Source organism: Telmatherina bonti (assembly GCF_933228915.1).
Source record: "Telmatherina bonti genome assembly, chromosome: 20".
Classification (NCBI taxonomy): domain Eukaryota; kingdom Metazoa; phylum Chordata; class Actinopteri; order Atheriniformes; family Telmatherinidae; genus Telmatherina; species Telmatherina bonti.
In genome coordinates, this window is record NC_136618.1 from 30802994 (window position 1) to 30827081 (window position 24088).

General features: G+C 43.7%; 1 protein-coding gene across 1 annotated transcript in view; it reads left to right on the forward strand.

The window, feature by feature from the left end:
* Window positions 1-429: 429 nt before the first annotated feature.
* vopp1b (VOPP1 WW domain binding protein b) overlaps window positions 430-24088 on the forward strand; it is a gene marked incomplete at both ends in the record, with an annotated part of 35104 nt that continues 11445 nt past the window's right edge. Inside the window, 2 exons of the mRNA XM_079259343.1 lie at window positions 430-480; window positions 18745-18803. Of these exons, the coding sequence (XP_079115469.1) occupies window positions 430-480; window positions 18745-18803 (110 nt within the window). The remainder of the gene's footprint in view (window positions 481-18744; window positions 18804-24088) is intronic.

The following is a 24088-nucleotide window of genomic DNA, read 5'->3' on the forward strand; positions in this document are numbered from 1 at the left end:
CGGTTTTCTGCAGTGGTTTAGTGGTTTACGTCATCATTATACTGGGACTAGTTAAGATGACGTCAGCACAGACTGTGGTAGTTAAGGAGAGATGTGAATGACTCGGTAGTGATGGACCGTGTGTGTGTGTGTGTGTGTGTGTGTGTGTTTACAGGATGGAGGAAGGGGGAGGGGGGTGCAGGGGGGAAGGGGCGTGGAATAAAGCAACATCACAGGGTAATGCGCGCGCCGCTAATCTGCGCGTGTGGACCATCCGTCCGTCACTCAGGTTGCTTCCATCCATCCTGGCACGTGACGTGTTCCGCGTGAGACCGGCTGGAGCTGCCATTGTCTCCGGTTGCGGGATGAAACCGGCATCGTGATAAAGGAGCATCACGTCTTTCTCCCCTCCAGAAGCGGAGCGTGGCTCGCGCACTCCTCCCGGCGGAGATGAGGAGCCCACTGGCCCGTGGAGCCTTGACATTGTGGATATTTCTAGAGGTGAGCGTGTTTCGCTGCCGTGAAACTGTGACAGATGTTACTGAGGCTTTGTCAGATGGAGAGATGTGTTTTTGCTCTGGTCTCTTCCGGATGCGCGTGACATGCAGCGCGCGTTGTGTTCACAACACTGGACACACAATCCAGTCCCTAAACAAGCAACATCCAACATTTGTCCTGCCGAATCCCAAATGTCTGCTAAGTTGGCAGCAGGACGTGGAGCTGGAAGACCTGAACTCTCCCATCTCTACTGGTGCATCCAGCGCGAGAGCAAATCCAGAAATAGAAGAACCAGAATAGCTTATGATGGGGGGAGAATAGTCATGCATAAAGGAGGCGCACAGAAAACACACTGCGTCCTCACGTTGCAACGTTTCCTGAGTGCACACAAAGAAAGGCTACCTGGGAGTCTGTCATCCTTTGTCTTTGTGCTCAGACTCCCATAACTCCCAGTAGGTCACTGGGCCTGTAGGACAAACACTCATACAGGACGCAGACAGCAGGCTGAATCCACTGCTGTGGAATCATGTTTACTTCACGGTTATCACAAGTTTCTTTGTGTCTTTCTGGTTATATGTGCCCTCCGTACTCTGAATTCCTGAAGCTGGTTCCCAGTCGTGGGTTTGTGTCATCAGGATCATTTAAAAACAACAAAGAGATGTAATTCTAAGGTGGATGACGGTGGTCACAATCCCCTTTATTTCTGGCAGCCTTGCTCCACGGACACGTGTGTCTTTTCATGTAATATTAACTCCTGTCATTATTATTTCATTTCATTCAGCTGATTTAGTGAGCACATCCATTTTGAATGTGAGCATCGTGTCAGCAGGGACTGGTAATGTGCTGCTCTCTTCCGTCCTGAGTCCTCTTGTTTCATTTTTAGCACCTTTGACCTAAAGAATTGATGTAAAATCCTGCAGAGCAGCAGGAAGACACTGAGATATGATTCTCATGATAAACAGATTTATAATCCCAACCAGTTATTGCTGAATTATGTCTTATTATTGAACTAAATTAAGAATGAATAGTCATTATTAGCATTTTTATGTGACAGTTCAGACATAGTGTGAATGATGACAGCTGTGTCCAGCTTATGTCTCTTCATCTGGTCTGTTGAGAGACATCTAAATAAACAGCTGAAAGAAAGGGACACGTTATTTCGGCAGAATGGAGGAAGATGGGCTAACATTTGGTTCTTGTCGTCATGGGAGCCTTTTCTACAGGAAGCAGCATGAGATCCTAAAGTACTGCAGATGTTTGCAGACACCAGGAAGCGGCAATGCTAACATGTAGCTTAGCAATACGACGAGGAAAAACTCAGCTGAAAGAGTCTACCAAGCAGTGGCATCTGAACCACTGGAAGAAAAACATGAGAACTTCACTGTTTGTTTTACAGTTTCTGATCATTTCTCCTCACAAACAAGGCGTCGTATGAAAGCAGAGACTCTGCTGGTTATAGAGACGTCTGTCTCGTCGCTGTGGGACAGAAACTCCGGCAGCTAGCAGCCACAGTCACACATCACGACTTACTGTGGCTGTTTAGTAGGAAAAGGTTTAATTCCAGATCTAAAAACACTCACGAAGGTCCACCTGGTTTCCATGGAGATGAAGATCCTGCTAGTTTCCATGGAGATGAAGGAGGTTTTTTCGCGAAGTATTCTCTTTTTTATTAGAAACCATCTTGGTCTTTCTGGACCCTCGTGTTGTTTCTAAGGTGAATGTGGGATCTATTTCTGGTTTCTCCTGACTGAACATTGATGGAGGTGACCATCATCATCATCGTCATCAGCTGATGGCTTCCTGAGATATTTACCTGCTAACACCTCTATTAAACACCTGGAACACTGTTCAGCTTCCCGTTTCTGCCATAGAACTGTTCCTCATCACATATTACTTTACTTCTTCAGAGGATTACTTTACTAACTCGTAGGACTACTTTTAGGATTACTTCATTTATTCCTGGATGAATTGAGCTGTTCTCACCAGAAGATTGGAGATAAACCCAGACGTTTACTATGTTCCAGGTGAATTTACTCTGACTCGGTAACACGTGTCGATTCTGACACATCTGTAGTAATCTCACACGTCTCAGCTTTCTGTCGAGACCAAGTTTCTACATCCATCTGTTGTAGTTATGAAGATGTGCTTCATTTATGTCTGGTTTGTCGTGTCAGACAGGAAAACATCAGGCCTCATTAAGATGAGGTTAAAGACCCGAGTGACTGTGATGAAGGAGAAAATGATGAGTATTTATGACTGGCATGGGTCAACCAGGGACACTTCATTAACTGGTGACTGGGCGGCTGCTCCGTGCTTGTTTAGGCGTCGTTTTTGGCTCGTCAATCTATGTATACAAACAAGTTCAGCAGAAATCAGTGACTACATGTAGTATTAATTAAATCAGACGTAGCTGAGGCGCCTGTGGGGAATCAGCTGTTTGTAATCACATATACTCGCTGCTGGAAAACCTTTGTAGTCAATGCAGCTGTGCTTTGTCTCTGTTATCCTGCCAGTGGCAGGTGTGATTATAGCTGAAGGGGCAGAAATATGGATTTGATTCATCAATGACATTAACGTGGTTTCATCATTTAAATAAGACGTGAATATTCAGCTTTTACCTTTTTGGTTGCATGTTGTACATATAAACAAGATGCATTAGTTTAAATAACACACTGTGTGTGTGTGTGTGTGTGTGTTTATGGATTTTACATCCCGTGCAAGTTATGCTGTCAAAAACACATCAGTTAATGCAAAAACAAGCAGTTTATGCAGAAATGTAAAATCCTTTTCCAGACCAAACTTTCCCAGAGTGAAGTCCATTGGTCTTGTGGTTTGTTGTTGGACTCTGCCGTCAGTCAGCTCAGTGTGAGCCTTCAGACAGAAGGACATACAGTACTTTGTATGAATTGTTTCAGTCTGGGATTTTATCCTGTAAAACTGAAGTAAGCTGCAGCGTTCCCACAACCATCAGTTCACATTACTGTGACTCACAGCCAGTTTATTTATCCACTGTGACGGTAATCAGCAAAAGAAATTTGATTTGATTCATTTTCAGACAAATGTCTGCAGTGTTTGTGTCGTGAAAGAGACGAGTTTGACTGAAGGCTTTGAGAGCTTTTACATGCGAGACAGTTTCAGCTCCACAGTCTCGGATTTGGCATCAGTGTCAGGTTTCAGCCACGAACACACAAACACTTCCAAGAGAAGATGCGCTTAGCATCTGGTGAAAAACAAACAAAGAGAAAATGACTGATTATGTGCTTCTGACACGCATGTGTAAACATGTCCTCATCCATCCTGGATGCATTATCCTCCAAAGCGTCTCCGCGTCGTGTTTGTACTAACATGGATTTTGTTGGGTGGAATCTGCGTGTTTTCTGGAGTGTTTTCTGGTTCCTGATGTCCATTAATGGCTGTGAAAGCAGGAAGGCAGCAGCAATAACAGTGTGTGATGTTGAGTCATTTCCTGATTTTATCCAGAACGTCGTCTGTGAGCATCGCGGCGACGACGCCAACAGTGGTTTGGTAACAGCTGCTGGTCGATTGCGTAATCAGTTGTGTGTAAAATGGATTCTTGGTGAATGTGTCGAGATATGATGTCCTGATGTCCAACACTTCTTGGTTGGCTGAAGGAAAAAGTCTTATTTGACAATTCAAATCAGCTTTATGTATATATTATAAATTTACAACAGTCATCCCAAGGTGTTTGTGGATACATATGCAGTTAATTTAATTAATTCGTTCCTTCTCCACGTATTCCAGTTCAGAGTGTTACGGAAGCCTGTCCCAGCGTTTAGCAGGCAGGAGGCAGGGGGCACCCTGGACAGGTCTCCAGTCCAACGCAGGGCCATCAGTTATATTTATTGTTCCATCAGTTTACTGTCAGTAAACAAATCCCATTAGTCCAATTTATAATAACTGTTTTCATAAAAGCTCATTAATAAAATCTTGGCTCAGCTAAAGAAACATGGAATGGATTGAAACTTTTCTTCAAATTAATCCCCCATTCTGGGAGGAAAACCCCCATCAGGACCGGACTCAGGGAGGGCAGCCGTCTGCCTCGACCAGGTGGAGGTGGAGAGGACGAGAAATTACTTAATGAAGAAAAGAAGCAGGAAGGGAGACAGCTGTCCAGTGGTGGTCTCAGAGGACCACCGGCTTCACTGAACAGCTTCAGAGGAAAGGAAACAAGGCCAACTTTAGATTTGTTTTCCACTTTTAAGCTTAACTTTACTTCTATAGAAGTAACACAAAAGTGGTCTAAAAACCTCAAAGTAAAATGTAAATAAAAGCAGAATGCGGTCATTTATAAACATCAGATTTTCTCTCCAAGGACAGACGAAAAAAAACTTATCAGATGTTGGGACTGAGACATTTTATCATTTGGTGGTAAAAATGAGCTGATTGTGAATCTGATGCAGCAACATGTCGGTAAAAAGCAGCTGGAATCCTGCATCAGACCAGAACGGGACGACATTCCTCTCCTAACCCTCCAGCAGCTGCTCTCCATCAGGTCCCATCACACAGGCTCGGATGCAGGATTGCGCTCATGATTGTGTCTCTGTACATCATTATACTGGTACCAGAATGTCAGCAGGTTGTGGTGTCTTTGTGAGTTGAACTTGCTCCCCTTTAGACTGGGCAACACCTCAGTTGATTGGTCTTCATAGCAAAGGTCTTTGAGTAAACTTTCAAACTTGTCCTGCACTTTTTCAGCCTGATACTTGATATCAGACATAAAGAAAGAAAAGGGAACACTGCCCATCATGGAAAAATGACTCATCAGGCATTTTTAAACCTCCTACAGACTCATTAGCTATGGCGTTAAGTCTCTTTTGTTAGTTTCTTAGTTTATTTCAGATAGTGAATAGGTAAAACAGACCACAGCCCAGAAGAAAAAGAGATTTTAATGTGACTTTTTCAGGTCAATGCAGCCAGGAACAACTTTACAGCGTGCAGTCATCTGGTTAGCAGTCCATTACTAGGTTAGCAAAGAGGTCATTTCTGTGCCTATAATTAGAACATAATTACATTATCACCCTGCAGTATGATGCATGATTACATCTCCTCAAGCGTAGAACTTGAATAAAGACAAACTGCTCGTCGTGGTTCTGTAATCCTGTTTGAATCTGATTGGTTTATTCAGTCATTCTTATACTTATAAATAAACCAAGATATGTTGCGATTCAGGCTGCAAACTAAATAGAAACTTTATCGAGTGTAGCCTGATTGCAGATGAATTCATCATAAGAAAATATTAGTATCTTGATCCTTACTTTGATCACTTTTATCCTAAACAAGGTAAACTGCTGCTGTCAATATAGATCCATGTAGTTTTACAGGTTTTTTTTTTTCAGGATCTCAACAATAAATGTATAAAACCTGACAGGCAGGAAAGTTGTGTTTGCTTGATAAATTCTCACCTTTCATAATGCCAGTTTAGGAGGCTAATTGAAAGGTGAGAATTTAAGTGATGCGTCAAAAATTTGTTGTTATTAACGATGATGTGTCGCACCGATGGCAGGAAAAAAAAGAAAATCATCCCAGTACGTTAAACTGGGTGGAAGCTCATTTTGATTCAAACGACTAGAAACTTCTATGTTTTTGTTTTTATACTTTAAAGCGTTAGAAACCATTTCAGTTCTGCTCTTTTGTATTGCCAAGACATATGTGATTTTTACTGCTTGTTTGGGCTTTTTTGTTTCCTTTTATGTTTGTTTATTCTTGTTTTTTCTTTTTTTTAAAATTTGTTAGCGATTGTTATAGAGTGCGTGTCTTATTGCCTGTCCGTAGGATTTGCTACATATTTCCAGCAACGTGAGAGATCAGTACACCTGCGTGAAAAGCAAACTATGGATAATATAATTTATATGAATAAAAAGTTACAAAGTCTCAATCGACTATGAAAGTTTTGCTCTTTAACAATGTCATTTTGTCTGTTTGTATCAATTCACTGCTAATATCCATCCATCCATCCATCCATCCATCCATCCAAAACGTGGAAGCCCAGGGTATCCTTTACCTGACCACTGCTTCCAGTTGGTCCCGCTACTTCTTCCAGTTATTCCGAATATTTCTTCCCGTTCGTTCAACCACTTCTTCCAGCTGGTCCTGGGTCTTCCCTGGAGCTTCCTCCCAGTGGAACATGTCTGGAACACCTCATCAAGATGTATTTATCTTCTCTCTGAGGCATCTTAATCCAAAGTCATAGATGAACCTGTGATAAAGGGCATCATACAAGCTTTACAGTCAAAAGTAAGACACTTGATACCACACTGAGTTTTAAATGAAGGTCTCCTCCTCCAGGCTCATCTGGGAGTCTTCTTACTCTTCTTACTGGCTGCTCTTGATGTGAATCTTAGTTGTCACATGAAAACTTTAACTTACAGACGTTTACCTAGAAAATCTTAAAGGGATATCATGTTAACTTTTGTCCACTAGGGGGGCTAAATCTATAACTTCCCACAGACCACATGACATGTCTCAACATTAAACAGTCTCCATCCGTGACACTCACAGAAAAACACACACACAACGTAAAAACTGCCCCATAAACATTACTATAAAAGATATTCTTGAGTATGAAATGAAGCAATGACTTTGGCACAACTCGAGCCATTCATTTATTGTTTTGAAAACGTTAGCATTAGCCATTAGCTTATGGGACATTACAGCATTACTGCTCCCTACTAAACAGAGAATGAAAGCTATAAAACAAAACCAGGACAGTTGCTCATCGTTCTGTTACTTCTTTTATATGTACATGAATAATGGGAAATTCATTTATTGCATGCAAACCTGCTTGTATGAACTATTTATTGGAGTTACATTAGCTTTGCTAACCTGCAGGTTATGTTCTGGATATGTTACCATGGTGATTTATCCTGGTAAGAAATGAACCAGCATCATAGGACAGAAAGCAGGGTTAAGTCTGACATTACTTAGATAATAGAAAGTCAATTTTCGTCGTACTGCCTTGTGGAGAGACACTTTAGCAACCAAGCACAAACACATCCTGGCTCACTGATCATCTCTCCCCCCCCCCACTCCCAACCTTCTCCTGTTTGTTTCTACTTTACTGTCTCCACTCCAGGCCAGTAAGTGTTGACAGCGTTTATGTGGTCAACAGAGATCAGTGAGACAGGGAGGAGGGGGAAGTGGATGCATAGGAGATGAAAGGAGGGGTTGCAGAAGAGAGGAGGAGATGAAAGAGAATATTAGAATAAAGCAACGTAGGATGTGTTCATGGAAAAAGCGGATATGACCATTTTCAACCCTTAAAACCTCTCCATGCATCATTTAGTCCTGGTGCAGAATAAACTGCATTAAATCCAACGTGGGAAGATCACTGCACGCAGAATGAAACTATTTCATCAGAAAGGAACAAGCTGCAAACCAGCTAAATTCAAAGAAGCAGAAAGTCATGCATGAAAGAAAAGCAAAGTTCCTGAATGTTAAATTTTTAACAGAGCATCTTTTCTCAGCTGCATTCATGACGTCATGCAACTTCAGAGGCAAACTGCATCTTTTTCACTGCATACACGACTTCTAAAGGTTTGCTCAACAGTGTGTGACCATTTGAACTATTCATTCCCCCAAAATGCCCTTCATCTAAAGCCCATCTGAGCTGCAGTGGCAGGAAAACATTCTCTGGTTGCGTAACGGTCATTTTTGTCCTGCGGGTGCACAGAGGGACCGTTTCCTCTGCTGTCAGCTCTTTCACTGAGCTGTAATTAGGGGAAGACAATGAACAGAGCTGGATGGTGACCATTACCAGCAGAGGCCTGCAGACAGAGAGTGGAAGCCAAACAAAAACAGTCGGATGGGAAAAACAGGTTGAAGCTTGTGTTTATGTGATTACTACAGGTTAATGGGTGTCTGTTTATGGGATCCCAGGGAGGTCTGTTTTACACTTGTGTTGATCAAACTGAAATCACACTAACTTTGTCATGTCTGGTTGATGTAAGCATAATTATTTTGAGATGACAATCACAAAGCTATCAGGAGGATGTGTCCTTTTCAGAGTCGAAGCTCTTTGGAATATAAACATGACATCAGCAGCACTGAAGGCAGGAGGCCGCATTACAATCAGCCAGTAAAGCGGCACATTGTGAAGAGAGGAAGGCAGATGAATGGGTTGTACATTAAGTCAATGGCACCTTGTATAATTAAACATTTTGCTTATTTAATAGGCCTGTCCGATGTTTAAGCATTCTGTGAATATTAACGATGCCGGGCAGATTAATCTGAATGATACTTCATTATGTTTATTTTCATCCTTCTTTTATTCGCCATGCAACTAGTAAGGCTAAAACAAGACAGTTTGTTCCCCTGTAGTGTCTGCGTTCCAGTACAATCCCACTGAGTTTTACACAAAATCTTTTAACTGCTGCTGTAGAGATGTAACACTGCTGTTAAAAGCAGCTAATTGGTTTAAAGGAGGGCAAATCAATCCGGTCATATGAGGCCTGCAGTCCTGCAGCCCCTGACTCGGGTTAATCAGTGCAGAACTTCCCAGGTTGTTGGATCCATTTAGAGTCAGGTGTGTTGAAGCAGGAAACACTGAAAATTTGCAGGACTGCAGACTTGTGGGACCCAGTTGAGTTACTGAGGTTTAAGTGTCCTTTATGTCCTCACCTCAGTCCTATGAAGACAGAAGACACATGCAGCCTACTGCTCTGTGTTACAGAAAAGGACACTGAATGTGATGACAGGCACAGTTAGCTGCAGTTTCAATGTGTTTGTTTACCGGTTCAACTAAAAGTTTACTGTCTGGACTGTAGGCATTTCTGCTTAGATTGGCTGAACTCTCAGTCCAGCTTCCCTGTGTGAGCGTTGAACCCTCACATCACAGCATCTCACACGTGCTTTTATAGTCTCTGCAGATTGTCTTTCTCCTGGTGAACTGATTAGATTGCTTCTTTTAGTTTTAAGAGGAGATTTGAGGTGAGTTTGTGGTCATTATTCTGCTGAAGAAGTCACTCTTGATGACCGCATGATGATGAAGAGTTAGAGGTTTTCTTTTCATGCGACTCTTTACCCTTTTCCCTCCATTTGTTTGCTTATTGTTAAACTTCTGCTGCAGTTTCAGCCATAGAAAGAGGATCCAGCTTGTTATAAGCAGGTAATTTCTGATGCGTTTTGGGTCATTCACACCCACATGCAAGAAAAACAAACCTAAAATGACTTCCAGGGAGGTTTTATGAAGGTCTCTCACAGTGAAACTGGGTTTTGTCTTTTCCTTTAGGCATTTGTGTGATCTCAAAGTACTGTAACTGTCTCACTCTTGAGGTAGTTGCCTGAAAAGACACCCACCTCCTCTTAAAAGCCCTTACAGTTCATGTTTGTGATGGTTGAAAGAGATTTCTGTAAACCCTTGGAATCTGCATTACATTCCTAACAATGACTAAACGTGCCCTAGAAAATGAATTAAGTTGTTTTCACCATCCAGGCTGTCTCCGGGTCTTCCTTGAGTCCTTGGTATTTCTCCATTTTTTTGTGTTTCTTTTTCCTGATACTTCTATGACGGATGAAGGCTGTATTACTCACTACAGCCTTCCTCTGCTACTTTTCCATAATCACAATGGCTGTGTCTCAATTCGTTAGTGCATAGTGTATAGTGCATAGTGTGCACTACGCACTTTTTTCTGTAGTGCGCACTATGGTGGGTAAGTGCTGTCCCAAATGGAACACTGGACGTAGAGCACTAACCGTAGTGACGAACTCACATTTGTCCACATTATTCTGCCGCCAAAAGTAAAACAAAACGCTAAATTAGGAGAATGAATTTGCTTCTCTCATGAAACTACATCGCATTAAAGATGACAAAGGATCCTCCTCCGATTGGCTGAACATGAGTTGGTACGTATATTTATTTATTTCTAACGTGTATGACCCGCCTGTATACGTACCCTGTTGCCAGTCTCGCATCATTGTTGGCTCATCGTTTCAGAGACGGTTCATCCCACTAAATTCTTTATAGGAAGTTGTAATAAATAAATGAACAAATCCAGCAAACATAACTTTATGTATCATATCATCATATATTATGGCCTACACTAGAGGGATCTATCTCAGTTGTTAACAATACAAAGCACCATCAGACTGTCATGTGTCTCTGCATGTCTCCCACATGCTTATTAATATAATAAAGTACAAATCAAAACACTAATAAAACAGCTTTTAAATATGCAAAGATATTTTTAGTGGAAAAAATGTCCTTTACATTAAGCACATCTGTTTTAACTGGTGTTTACTCTGATACTGTGCACATTTAGCAACAGGAAACGGATTATAAATGATAATGTAGGGAATGTAATGCTGTAAAGAAGATGCTCAGACACAGAGATGCAGCAAAGTTGTTACAGAAACATTTTATTGAATCCTTTATTGGATCTCCTCCTGCTTGTAGCAGTCCATCTTCCTCATGACGCTCCTCAGGCAGCCTGTCTGAATCCACCTGCAAGCTCGCTTCACCTGCTGCCTGTCAGAAGCCAGGTGTGTGTGGAGAGGTCTTTCAGGATCCTAGAGACCAGGTGGAGGTCCGTCTTTCAGGATCCTAGAGACCAGGTGGAGGTCCGTCTGTCAGGATCCTAGAGACCAGGTGGAGGTCCGTCTTTCAGGACCCTAGAGACCAGGTGGAGGTCCGTCTTTCAGGATCCTAGAGACCAGGTGGAGGTCCATCTTTCAGGATCCTAGAGACCAGGTGGAGGTCCGTCGTTCAGGACCCTAGAGACCAGGTGGAGGTCCGTCTTTCAGGATCCTAGAGACCAGGTGGAGGTCCGTCTTTCAGGACCCTAGAGACCAGGTGGAGGTCCGTCTTTCAGGATCCTAGAGACCAGGTGGAGGTCCGTCTTTCAGGATCCTAGAGACCAGGTGGAGGTCCGTCTTTCAGGATCCTAGAGACCAGGTGGAGGTCCGTCTTTCAGGACCCTAGAGACCAGGTGGAGGTCCGTCTTTCAGGGTCCTAGAGACCAGGTGGAGGTCCGTCTTTCAGGATCCTAGAGACCAGGTGGAGGTCCGTCTTTCAGGGTCCTAGAGACCAGGTGGAGGTCCGTCTTTCAGGACCCTAGAGACCAGGTGGAGGTCCGTCTTTCAGGGTCCTAGAGACCAGGTGGAGGTCCGTTTTTCAGGATCCTAGAGACCAGGTGGAGGTCCGTCTTTCAGGACCCTAGAGACCAGGTGGAGGTCCGTCTTTCAGGATCCTAGAGACCAGGTGGAGGTCCATCTTTCAGGATCCTAGAGACCAGGTGGAGGTCCGTCTTTCAGGGTCCTAGAGACCAGGTGGAGGTCCGTCTTTCAGGGTCCTAGAGACCAGGTGGAGGTCCGTCTTTCAGGATCCTAGAGACCAGGTGGAGGTCCGTCTTTCAGGATCCTAGAGACCAGGTGGACGTCCGTCTTTCAGGATCCCAGAGACCAGGTGGACGTCCGTCTTTCAGGATCCCAGAGACCAGGTGGACGTCCGTCTTTCAGGATCCCAGAGACCAGGTGGAGGTCCGTCTTTCAGGACCCTAGAGACCAGGTGGAGGTCCGTCTTTCAGGATCCTAGAGACCAGGTGGAGGTCCGTCTTTCAGGATCCTAGAGACCAGGTGGAGGTCCGTCTTTCAGGACCCTAGAGACCAGGTGGAGGTCCGTCTTTCAGGACCCTAGAGACCAGGTGGAGGTCCGTCTTTCAGGACCCTAGAGACCAGGTGGAGGTCCGTCTTTCAGGATCCTAGAGACCAGGTGGAGGTCCGTCTTTCAGGATCCTAGAGACCAGGTGGAGGTCCGTCTTTCAGGATCCTAGAGACCAGGTGGACGTCCGTCTTTCAGGATCCCAGAGACCAGGTGGAGGTCCGTCTTTCAGGATCCCAGAGACCAGGTGGAGGTCCGTCTTTCAGGATCCCAGAGACCAGGTGGAGGTCCGTCTTTCAGGATCCCAGAGACCAGGTGGAGGTCCGTCTTTCAGGATCCCAGAGACCAGGTGGAGGTCCGTCTTTCAGGATCCTAGAGACCAGGTGGAGGTCCGTCTTTCAGGATCCTAGAGACCAGGTGGAGGTCCGTCTTTCAGGATCCTAGAGACCAGGTGGAGGTCCGTCTTTCAGGATCCTAGAGACCAGTTGGAGGTCCGTCTTTCAGGATCCGAGAGACCAGGTGGAGGTCCGTCTTTCAGGATCCTAGAGACCAGGTGGAGGTCCGTCTTTCAGGATCCTAGAGACCAGGTGGAGGTCCGTCTTTCAGGATCCGAGAGACCAGGTGGAGGTCCGTCTTTCAGGATCCGAGAGACCAGGTGGAGGTCCGTCTTTCAGGATCCTAGAGACCAGGTGGAGGTCCGTCTTTCAGGATCCTAGAGACCAGGTGGAGGTCCGTCTTTCAGGATCCTAGAGACCAGGTGGAGGTCCGTCTTTCAGGATCCTAGAGACCAGGTGGGGGTCCGTCTTTCAGGATCCTAGAGACCAGGTGGGGGTCCGTCTTTCAGGATCCTAGAGACCAGGTGGAGGTCCGTCTTTCAGGATCCTAGAGACCAGGTGGAGGTCCGTCTTTCAGGATCCTAGAGACCAGGTGGAGGTCCGTCTTTCAGGATCCTAGAGACCAGGTGGAGGTCCGTCTTTCAGGATCCTAGAGACCAGGTGGGGGTCCGTCTTTCAGGATCCTAGAGACCAGGTGGGGGTCCGTCTTTCAGGATCCTAGAGACCAGGTGGGGGTCCGTCTTTCAGGATCCTAGAGACCAGGTGGGGGTCCGTCTTTCAGGACCCTAAAGACCAGGTGGGGGTCCGTCTTTCAGGATCCGAGAGACCAGGTGAAGGTCCGTCTTTCAGGACCCTAAAGACCAGGTGGAGGTCCGTCTTTCAGGGTCCTAGAGACCAGGTGGAGGTCCGTCTTTCAGGACCCTAGAGACCAGGTGGAGGTCCGTCTTTCAGGATCCTAGAGACCAGGTGGAGGTCCGTCTTTCAGGACCCTAGAGACCAGGTGGAGGTCCGTCTTTCAGGATCCTAGAGACCAGGTGGAGGTCCGTCTTTCAGGATCCTAGAGACCAGGTGGAGGTCCGTCTTTCAGGATCCTAGAGACCAGGTGGAGGTCCGTCTTTCAGGATCCTAGAGACCAGGTGGAGGTCCGTCTTTCAGGATCCCAGAGACCAGGTGGAGGTCCGTCTTTCAGGATCCTAGAGACCAGGTGGAGGTCCGTCTTTCAGGACCCTAGAGACCAGGTGGAGGTCCGTCTTTCAGGACCCTAGAGACCAGGTGGAGGTCCGTCTTTCAGGACCCTAGAGACCAGGTGGAGGTCCGTCTTTCAGGACCCTAGAGACCAGGTGGAGGTCCGTCTTTCAGGACCCTAGAGACCAGGTGGAGGTCCGTCTTTCAGGACCCTAGAGACCAGGTGGAGGTCCGTCTTTCAGGACCCTAGAGACCAGGTGGAGGTCCGTCTTTCAGGATCCTAGAGACCAGGTGGAGGTCCGTCTTTCAGGATCCTAGAGACCAGGTGGAGGTCCGTCTTTCAGGATCCTAGAGACCAGGTGGAGGTCCGTCTTTCTGGATCCCAGAGACCAGGTGGAGGTCCGTCTTTCAGGATCCTAGAGACCAGGTGGAGGTCCGTCTTTCAGGATCCGAGAGACCAGGTGGAGGTCCGTCTTTCAGGATCCGAGAGACCAGGTGGAGGTCCGTCTTTCAGGATCCGAGAGACCAGGTGGAGGTCCGTCTTTCAGGATCCTAGAGACCAGGCGGAGGTCCGTCTTTCAGGGTCCTAGAGACCAGGCGGAGGTCCGTCTTTCAGGGTCCTAGAGACCAGGCGGAGGTCCGTCTTTCAGGATCCTAGAGACCAGGCGGAGGTCCGTCTTTCAGGATCCCAGAGACCAGGCGGAGGTCCGTCTTTCAGGACCCTAGAGACCAGGTGGAGGTCCGTCTTTCAGGACCCTAGAGACCAGGTTGAGGTCCGTCTTTCAGGATCCTAGAGACCAGGTGGAGGTCCGTCTTTCAGGATCCTAGAGACCAGGTGGAGGTCCGTCTTTCAGGATCCTAGAGACCAGGTGGAGGTCCGTCTTTCAGGATCCTAGAGACCAGGTGGAGGTCCGTCTTTCAGGATCCGAGAGACCAGGTGGAGGTCCGTCTTTCAGGATCCGAGAGACCAGGTGGAGGTCCGTCTTTCTGGATCCCAGAGACCAGGTGGAGGTCCGTCTTTCAGGATCCTAGAGACCAGGTAGAGGTCCGTCTTTCAGGATCCTAGAGACCAGGTGGAGGTCCGTCTTTCAGGATCCGAGAGACCAGGTGGAGGTCCGTCTTCCTAAAGGCTCTGATAGGAGGTGAAGTACGTCCACCGTCCTCCACAACATCTGCATGAGCAGCGGTGACCTTCTGGAGCCAGATGATGACGATGATGATGATGAAGATGTCAGGAGGGCAGCTGGGAAACAACCAGAAGGAGAACCAGCAGCGTCTCCAGGAACCATCTGTGACACTGATGAGAAGCAGAGGATGGTAATGATGTGTTACTCCCCAGATCATGATTGCATTTATATCTAAACAATAAATAATTTGGCGAATGGGAAACAAATTGTGTGTCTCTATATGATGAAGATCTACAATGAACTTCTCTTTACATTTTTCTAATATAATTAAATATTTTGTAATTGATTTATTACCATACACAAAACACACGAAACATTCAGTAAATATTACATGACACCAACTACAAGGTAAACTAAACACACACACACGCGCACACACACACACACACACACACACACACACACACACACACTCGATGGGACAGGAACAGGGAGGGACAGACGAGGTGGAGCCATGCAGAAGAAAGTTACACACTTTGCACTCTAATAATCATACCAACTAAATTCACTATGTTTATTTTATATCTATATTTTCTTGTTCAGTCTCAGCAATTCAGATCTGACGATACGATGCAGATTTATGGCATCAGTGGTAACCATAGTAACGGACCGCGCTCTAAAAACTGGCGCTATATCGGTATTAATAGTTTACGTTATAAACACTACAATGCTTCATCTGGACGTTCAACAAGGATGAATGAACATACAGAACCTATAACATTCATCATTTATAACACATATAACCTGTATACGTCCACTACAGCGGATAAAAACTGCTAACAGTGTGCTAACCTACGGTGCTAACTACCGAGTCTGACAAATGGTCAGATCCATAACTGTCGTCAGGGATAGATTAGCAGGTTGCAGTATCACAATCATAACGGGATAATTTAATACTTACATTTATACAAATGAATCCCCGCCTGGACCGGCGTTAAACTCCGCCATTATTTACCTGGTAAACTGATGGAAAGTCCATCCTCTTCCTCTACGTCAGCAAAATGGCGTCGATTTAGTGCGCGAAGTGTCCATCGTTCCACACTGCATTTATGGGCGGGTTTAGGGCAGCATCCGGGTACTTTCAGTGCACTGAGTTTTTTTTGCACAAAAGTCAGTGTAAACGCACTACGCACTGAAACATAGTGCGCGAAGTAGTGTTAGTGCGCTGATTGAGACACAGCCTATGTCCAGCTGGTTGGCCATCACCATTTTGTTGGTCTGAATGTGGATGTCCCACAAGATCTTAGCATTTTCATTCTCCACCATCTTGGGAGGTGTCTCCCATTGGGTCTTAGGGGTCTCCAGTCCATGTTCTGCACACATGTTTCTGTACATTATGCTGCTACTTGGTTATGGTGTTCCATGTATTTTTTGCCTGTTTAAGATGCCTTTTCGCACTCTCTGCACCCATGGTACGGTAAATCTGGTACTCAAGGCTTTGTCCTGTGCTGCCATGATTCTATTCTATTCTATTCTATTCTATTCTATTCTATTCTATTCTATTCTACAGTCATTTAGCAGACACTTTTATCCAAAGCGACTTACATCTGAGAGTGATAACAACACAAGCAAGAAATCAAACAGTAGAGGACATCATGGATACGTGCTGGTCAGACTGCTGGGAGTCCAGTTGGACGCAAGTGTTGCCAGTGCCAGTGCAGTGCAAATTTATTTATTTATTGTTTTTTCATTGAGCTGACTTATCAGTACTTGCCTTACTTGTTGAAAGTATTTGACAGGTGCAGCTTTCCTTGCAGCCTCTTCATGGGTGCCATTTACCAGTTCTACATTGTTTGTTACATTTGTTATCCTGCCCTCCAGGAGTGCAACGCCCTGTGTATGGACTACCTTTTTTACCATTCAGACACATTTATCTAGTCAAAATGACATTCTGATGTCCCTGCTGTAGATCCTGTGGTGTGGATGACTGAGTTTAAGTCATTCTTAGCATACAGCTTGATATCCCTCTAGAGGAGGGTGTGACTGATGGTGGCTCCATTCCTGAGTCGGTAGCAATAGCCAGTCTTGTTGATTAAGTGGCTGAAGGGGTTCAGGCCTATGCAGAACTGCAGTGGAGAAAAAGCATCTTCTTAGTATATGTCACATTTAAAGGAGATTAGTGCAGCCGGCTCATAGTTGGCCTTCAGGGTCCGGGTTAATTTCTTTAAAAGCAAAGTGATTTTAGTGAATGTTTCACAACCATACCGGAGGCTTTGTTCGGGAGTCATTAGTCAAAGTCATGATGTTGGAGAGGATCGAGACTGGGAGTCATCATGAGCTTCTGGCTGCCAGTCAGCGGAAAAGCAGCTTGATTTACTTCATTTAGCTCCTTTTCCTCTGTCTGTTCCTTTATCGCTTCCATCCTCTTCATTGTTTCATTTAGTCTTTCTTCTCAGTCTGTCTCACACCACCTCCTTAAAGGAAGCATGGTAACAATGCTAAAGACTCTCTTTATACCCACCATTATGGAAAAGGCTCTCAGAGGTGAACATAGGTTGGCTGGTCAATTGATATAAAAAGTCAGGTTGGTGGATTATTTCTGTGTTCTAATAACAAGCTTGTTTACATGCACACCAGAAATGTCTGGAATTAGAATTAGATTATCCAAGTGATCATGTAGACAGCTTAATCTAATTGTCTTTTAATTTGAGTATCCTTTATCAGATCATGGGAATTATGTGATTATGAGTCTAATGTTGTTTTTTTGTATATTTTAGGACTGTATTGTTATGATATTGATCCTCTGGGTCTGAAGTAAAGAAATAAAGATAGAAGACTGAAAGACATTAACAGAATTATCTTTCTCTCCAATATCAAGATGCCTTCATGCATGGTGACCTGAATATCTGAGGTATTTATTTATTTACATCTGTGCATGTGCAAAAAAACCTTCCATCTTTTAAATTTCTTTTGTTTAAAAAAAAAAGCAAAAATGTCAACATCACAACGTGATGAAAAACATGATGATGTAAAACAGCTGGAAGTCAGAGTAAAAATTAAATAAAACATTTAAATCTCTACTTTGCAGTTTCTTACCTCTCATATTAGCAGATAAGACCCCATGTACCGCAATGTTTTATTACTGCTCACATTAGCAGTTAATGTTAAAACCAAATGTGTGGTCATGTTTAATTACCACGCTCATTAGCAGCTAACGCCAAGACAGCAGATGTCACCATGTTTTATTACCTTTCTTATAAGCAGTTAACACTAAGAACGCAGGTGCCTCCATGTTTGGTTGAAGGTGCATCAGCCATTGAAGCTGGAGCCAGAGGTGTAATTGCCACCAGCGCTGGTGTCAGTTTTGTAGCTGCCACAAAATTCCAGTCCGTCATGCTGAACCCAATCCAGCTGCTTTTGTCTTTGATAGCCCAGCTGTAACTTTTCAGTCTTTAAAGGTTTCTCTCTATATTGCTTTGAGGTCTTATGTTGCCTGTGAATCGCCGTCAACTTCCTGGTAAACCTTCTCATTTCGGGTTGTTCTCCCTGGATATCTGTCACCAACCAAGCAGAGAAACGCCTGCAACAAGAGAAATGCCTGGAGATGGTTTCTGTGCAGATGACTACAGATCATTTTTCTCAGTTGTTTTTAGTGGTAATAATGAGTGACATTTTCAGTGCAACTCTCCCGGCTGGAACCTGGTCAGATTAGGTACCAGAGTATTTACTCTGGCAGAAATCCATAGTGGAAAACCCTACTAACCAAGTAGTAAAGGGTCAGGTAGGCACCTATGAGTAAGAGGGCTTATGTAGGTGGCACTGATGAAAAACTGGCCACATTTTCTTTGCTAAACAAGTTATACTAATTAGTTAATAGTTGAAAACCAAGTATTGCACGAAAAAGGTGGGGGTGTAATCAGGATGTTTTTTCTCCCTAAAACTGCTGTAATGATTGAAAAAGTGAATTTGCTTTTAATCCTTACCTCAATCTGTCTTTCTCTTACAGTGTGTAGAAGCCAAGAAGTACTGCTGGTATTTTGAAGGTGGATATCCCATCTATTTTATGTAAGTTTCTTCAAATTACTTATCTCAATGCTAAAACATTGGCACAAAAATCTAGCATGTCGACTGTTCTGTCCACGGCACAGATTTATATGGTTTCTGCTGCACAGAAAAGTTTATTTTGTAATAGATATTGTAATAATTTCAGCAGTCACCAACCTCGTGCTTTGCAAGAATCTTGAATTCACAGCATTTTTGTCTGAAAATATGTGTATCATCTTGCCAGTCTTACAAGACTCCTGTTGTTTAAGTTACAACCCACTGATGTCAGATCCACTGATAATGAAACAATATATTCTGAATACTAATCTATAAAAGCGAAATCAGCCTGACAATCCCCCCCATGCACTTTTTTTTCAACCTCGAAACAAAGACGAAAGGAGCTTAAAAATTATAACTACCAGGTTCTTTTACACAAAAGAGGGCCTCATTTATGGAGGGACAACTCTAGGGCCAGATGCATTTGGATATGTTTAATGAGTAGTTTAATTATTCAATTTTATGACACATTGCTGTTTGTAATATTTTTTTTAAGTATTCAACCATTGTCACTCAGGGAAGTCAGTCTCTTTTACATACTTAAGAACATAAACCAGTTAACTGGTTATTTAAGCTGTAGCTCCTGTAACCATATGAGACTGCTTATTAAAAGTTGTGGGTGTCGGTGACATGTAGAAGCACAAATTGCACATAACCCCTCACTCAACCCCCACTTACACTAATACTTTGATGGCTGCAGTGGAAGTTGAAATGTCTGCCATATCAGCCCTGGTTTGACATGTGGAACATGACTCTGAGATAAAGACGGCAACCTGCTGGGTCATTTATGTAAGTGAGAAAGATAGTTTGGTCAATAACAACTAGGTCCAGGTCCTTATCAATTCTCAGGAAACAGCCCTGACTAATAGGATGTGGTCAGAGAAGTTTCCTCAGTAGAATTAGAGAGGACGGCTGTCGCACCCTGCTCATTTCTTATTTATATATAATGTCAGGCAAAGTGTCCTAAGAAGTGGTACTCTTGTTGGAGAGAGTTCCTGAAAAACGGTCCTTTTTAAAAATGTATTGATATTTTGTCAATCAAAATCACAAATCCTTAGGCTTACCTGACAAAACTTGCATCGTGATCCTTTTAAAGTTTGAGATTGATTTTGTTTAGTTAAGGAACGTACCTTTGAGTTTTAATATCTATTCCTATCCTATTAAAGTCCTTTTTGTTGGTTTCTTTATTGTTTTGGGAATTTTCGAATACATGTGACACGTATATGGTCACATAAGCCCTGTTTCCACCAAGAGGTCTGACTCTGTGGTCAGCAGACAGACCACCTGGGTTTTGTGTGTAAGGTTATTTAAGGCTGGGCTTTTGTCTGTGTGTCAGGCCAGGTTAAGGCAGCAGGGTGCATGTGAGATTAACTTTGGTTTGTTTTATTTCAGTTAGGTTAGATGTTCATTCATTCCTGCTGAGTAAAGCCTTTGGAAAATCACTGCTATTTTTTTGACACTCTGGTCACACAACCCTCAGTGGGAGTTGTGGTCTCTCCAGGCCAGGAGGAGGAAGAGAAAATATATCAAAAGAAAGGACTAGCAGCTGAATGCCAGCCTGGTGAGTTCCCAGATGGAAGTGCATGTAGGTTAAGAGGGATGACGTCTCTGAGAGTCTACATGAAGAGCTTTCAGTAGAAGTGTTTGGTGAAGATAGACCATGTGTAGCTCTGTTGGATTTAGGAAGTAATCGCACCCTTTTCAGACAAGTGCTCCTCGTAGAAATGTCCTTTTTTCAGAAGGCATATTTAATATTTTGTGGATTAACTGTGAAAATGTGTTATATTGCATTTCTGACGTACCCAGTCAGGTCAATGGGAAAGTTTACACTCTTTCAGCAGGAGTGTTAGAACAAATAACTTATCAAGTTGTTTTGCTGTTGTCATCCCATTCTTGTCCTGTTGTTAATCAAGCATTGTTTCCAAGCTAAAGCTGATGAAAGTTTGTTAGCTATCACTTGGTCCAAAGCTAAGCTGAGTCAGAATTTGTTTGGCACATTCACATTTCCCCAAACAAAGCAGACTTTCTGAGCAAAGGGACTCGGATTCAAATCAAAAAGTCTGATGTGAATGTGCCCTTAGTCTCTGGTATTCTCCTGTCGACCTTTTCCTGGAGAGTCAAAAAGTCTCTGGAATAACTTAAAATCCACCCGAGGAGTTTAAACACTGTAATTTGCTCATGCATCTTGGATATTCTGTTTATTTCATATGAAGGGTTGAATAGGGACTTTATAAGTGGGCTTCTGTCTGCAGTTAATAAAGCTTGTAAGAGGATAATTACATAAGGGGCTGTTTTACAGAACTTAATTTTGATTTAGTTTAAATAAAAAATGAAGCAGATCAGATTCTACTGAATACATTGGTCTTCCTCTCCACAGATTCTTCATAAATTTGCACATAAATTCTCAATTTCTAATTGATTCTGTTAATAAATGTCTGAGTTTATCAGGGTACAATTGTGAAGCGAGTTGGGCTGAAGTGTTAGAGGTTTACTCTGTGCTTTCTTCTGCTTTTAACTCAGTCGTTGAAGTGTCTTTTACTAATTCATGTATTCAGCAGGCTTTGCCTGCTTCAGCTTCCATTCATTTACTTCGTTTCTAGCCTGCCAGAGCTGTGATGAGAAGTAGGAAGAGAGAAGTGTACAGAGTGCCACTGAATAGAGATTATCTTTGTAATAAACCACAATCCAAGAAAAGAACCCTCTCCTCCACCTCTCAGGCTTCCATTTGTTGTCCTCTTTAGTTTTGAGCACACAAGGAGCAATAAAACCCAACAAGCATTTGTTCATTTAAGGCTAAATATGGAGACGTTATGGTTGTGAAAGCCTTTTTTTCTTACTTTACTTTATCTCAACTATACAAGCAGCATGAGATCCATGCAGTCCAGAAAATGTTTGCAGATACCAGAAAGCAGCAATGCTAATATGTAGAATAGCAACATGATGGGGAGAAACTAGGCTAAAAGACAGTTCAAACACCCAACAGTTCTATGAAAATGTAAGAAAACATGAGAACATCACTGTTTATTTTACAGCTTCTGATCATTTCTCCACACAAACAAGTTGTATGAAAGCAGAGACTCTGCTGGTTATAAAGACATCTGTCTCATCACTGTTGGACTGAAACCCCGGCAGCTAGCAGCCACAATCACACATCATGTCTTACTATAGCTGTTATTTGGTCAAAGCTTTTATTCCAGGTCTAAAAACTTCATGAAGGTCCTGTTAGTTTCCATCGAGATGAAGGACCTGCTAGTTTCCATGGAAATGTAAGAAACAAGGTTTTATAGTGAAGTATTCTCTCTTCCTGTCATAAACCATCTTGGGCTTCACATCTTTCTGGACCCTCATGGTGTATCTAAGGTGAATGTGGGGTCTATCCCTCGAATCTCCTGACTGACCAATGACAGAGGTGATTATTATCATCATCATCATCATCATCATCAGATGGCTTCCTGAGATATTAACTGCTAACACCTCTATTAAACTGCTCAGCTTCACTTTTTACCTTCGACTGTAGAACATCATCATCATCAGACATTACATTACTCATTACTAGGATACTTTACTCCAGCGTTCCTCATTGCACGGCTCGCGAGACGCACGCAGCTCTCTGACTCTTGACTTGCGGCTCGTGAAGCAGCCTCTGACTGTCTGAAAATGCTATCTAAACAAGTCATAATGATCCTCAACGCTGCAGTTCTCTCCACAAACAAGAGCTGCAGGCTGCTTGCAGAAACTCTGCTGTCCTAACGGCCCTAACTGACCCTGTCAGAGTTGCCAGTTCTGGCTGATTTCAGCTGCACCAAACTCCACCAAAGAGCTGCTCCGTCGGTAGCTCCGTATATATAATGAAAAAGAAACGCCCACATTCTGGAGGCATTATTGTATTTTCATCATATACTGTTGCATAAGGATGCCATTACTCCCTGTAATATTTAGGAACCATTCCTTGCTAAAAAGCTGAATGTTACTGATTTGGCAACGTAGCAGGATACGTAGCGTGGGAACGCATTTTTTGGGGGGTGGCGGCTCTCCTCTTGTCTTAGTATATTTAGTGCTGCTCTTGTTGAAGTAGCAGTGAGGATCAGTGTTTTACTCACTCCTATGACTAATTTATTCATTCCCATTGGACTAATTCACTCATTCTTAGGATAACTGGGATTACTTTATTAATCACAAACCAAATTTAATAATCTGTTTTTTGTTAGCTTTAAATCAGGGGAAAGTAGTGCTCCCTGCAGACTCCGTTGACCTGAACATTTGGCTGCTGGTAAATTACAGGATTTTTTTTATTGATTTTCTCCTTAACGTGTCCACAGCGTTACACCTTCATAGCTGTGTTGTCAAGTTATTTTAACTGCTGCATCCCATTACTACTGATGCAGTCTATGCAGGGTTGTCGGGGATGTTTGTGGTAAAGTTTATCTAACAACCTCCATCCATGGACAAGTACTAAAGTGCCAGAATGAGTGGAAGTCTGATGTATTCACTGTCTTGTCAGCTATTCTCAGTCATTCATCACGTTTCTCTTGCTCTCTTTTACACACAAAAAGTTATCATTGTTTCAGATTCATTAAGCCAGGTTCCTGCTGCTGTCCACAGCCGATCCATCACAGCTGGCCTCCGTTCAGGATTTAAAATGAAACTTTGTAGGGTTTTCTTTACGAAGCAGAAATGAAAGCCAACATTAGAGTACACCTGATGCTGGAGATAAAGCTAGTCACGATGTTGATGCTCTCACATCACAGGAAACTGGACGTCGCTGCTGAAGCTCTTACAGAAGCAAGAGGGAAAGATGTTGAAATGAAACGAGCTGTAGACATGAACAGTTTCTCTCTCTGCTAAATGATCCGGTGGAGACAAAATTTTCATTTACTTCAGCTTTGTTTGCACGTTAGCAGATCACAACAATTTACAGACACAATCCAGTTATAATCCAATTAAAACCATCATATGATCCTCATTAGTCCAGTTTACAAGAACTGGGGTCATATAAACCAGTTTATAAAAATAATTACAGAGCCAGGTAGCTAAAGCTGCCTGGTTTTATTTCAGTCCTCCTTCCAAGACTGCATGAGGAGACAGTGGAGAGGAAATCCTCCATCAGAGCCAGAACCAGGAAGGGGGTCAATCTTCCTGGACCGGTTGGGGGTGGAGAGGACTGGAAAGAGGGACAACCAGCAGAACTCTGATCCAGGATCCTGCTGAGAAAGAAGATGAGAACCAGAAATAAACGTCAGATGTTTCTA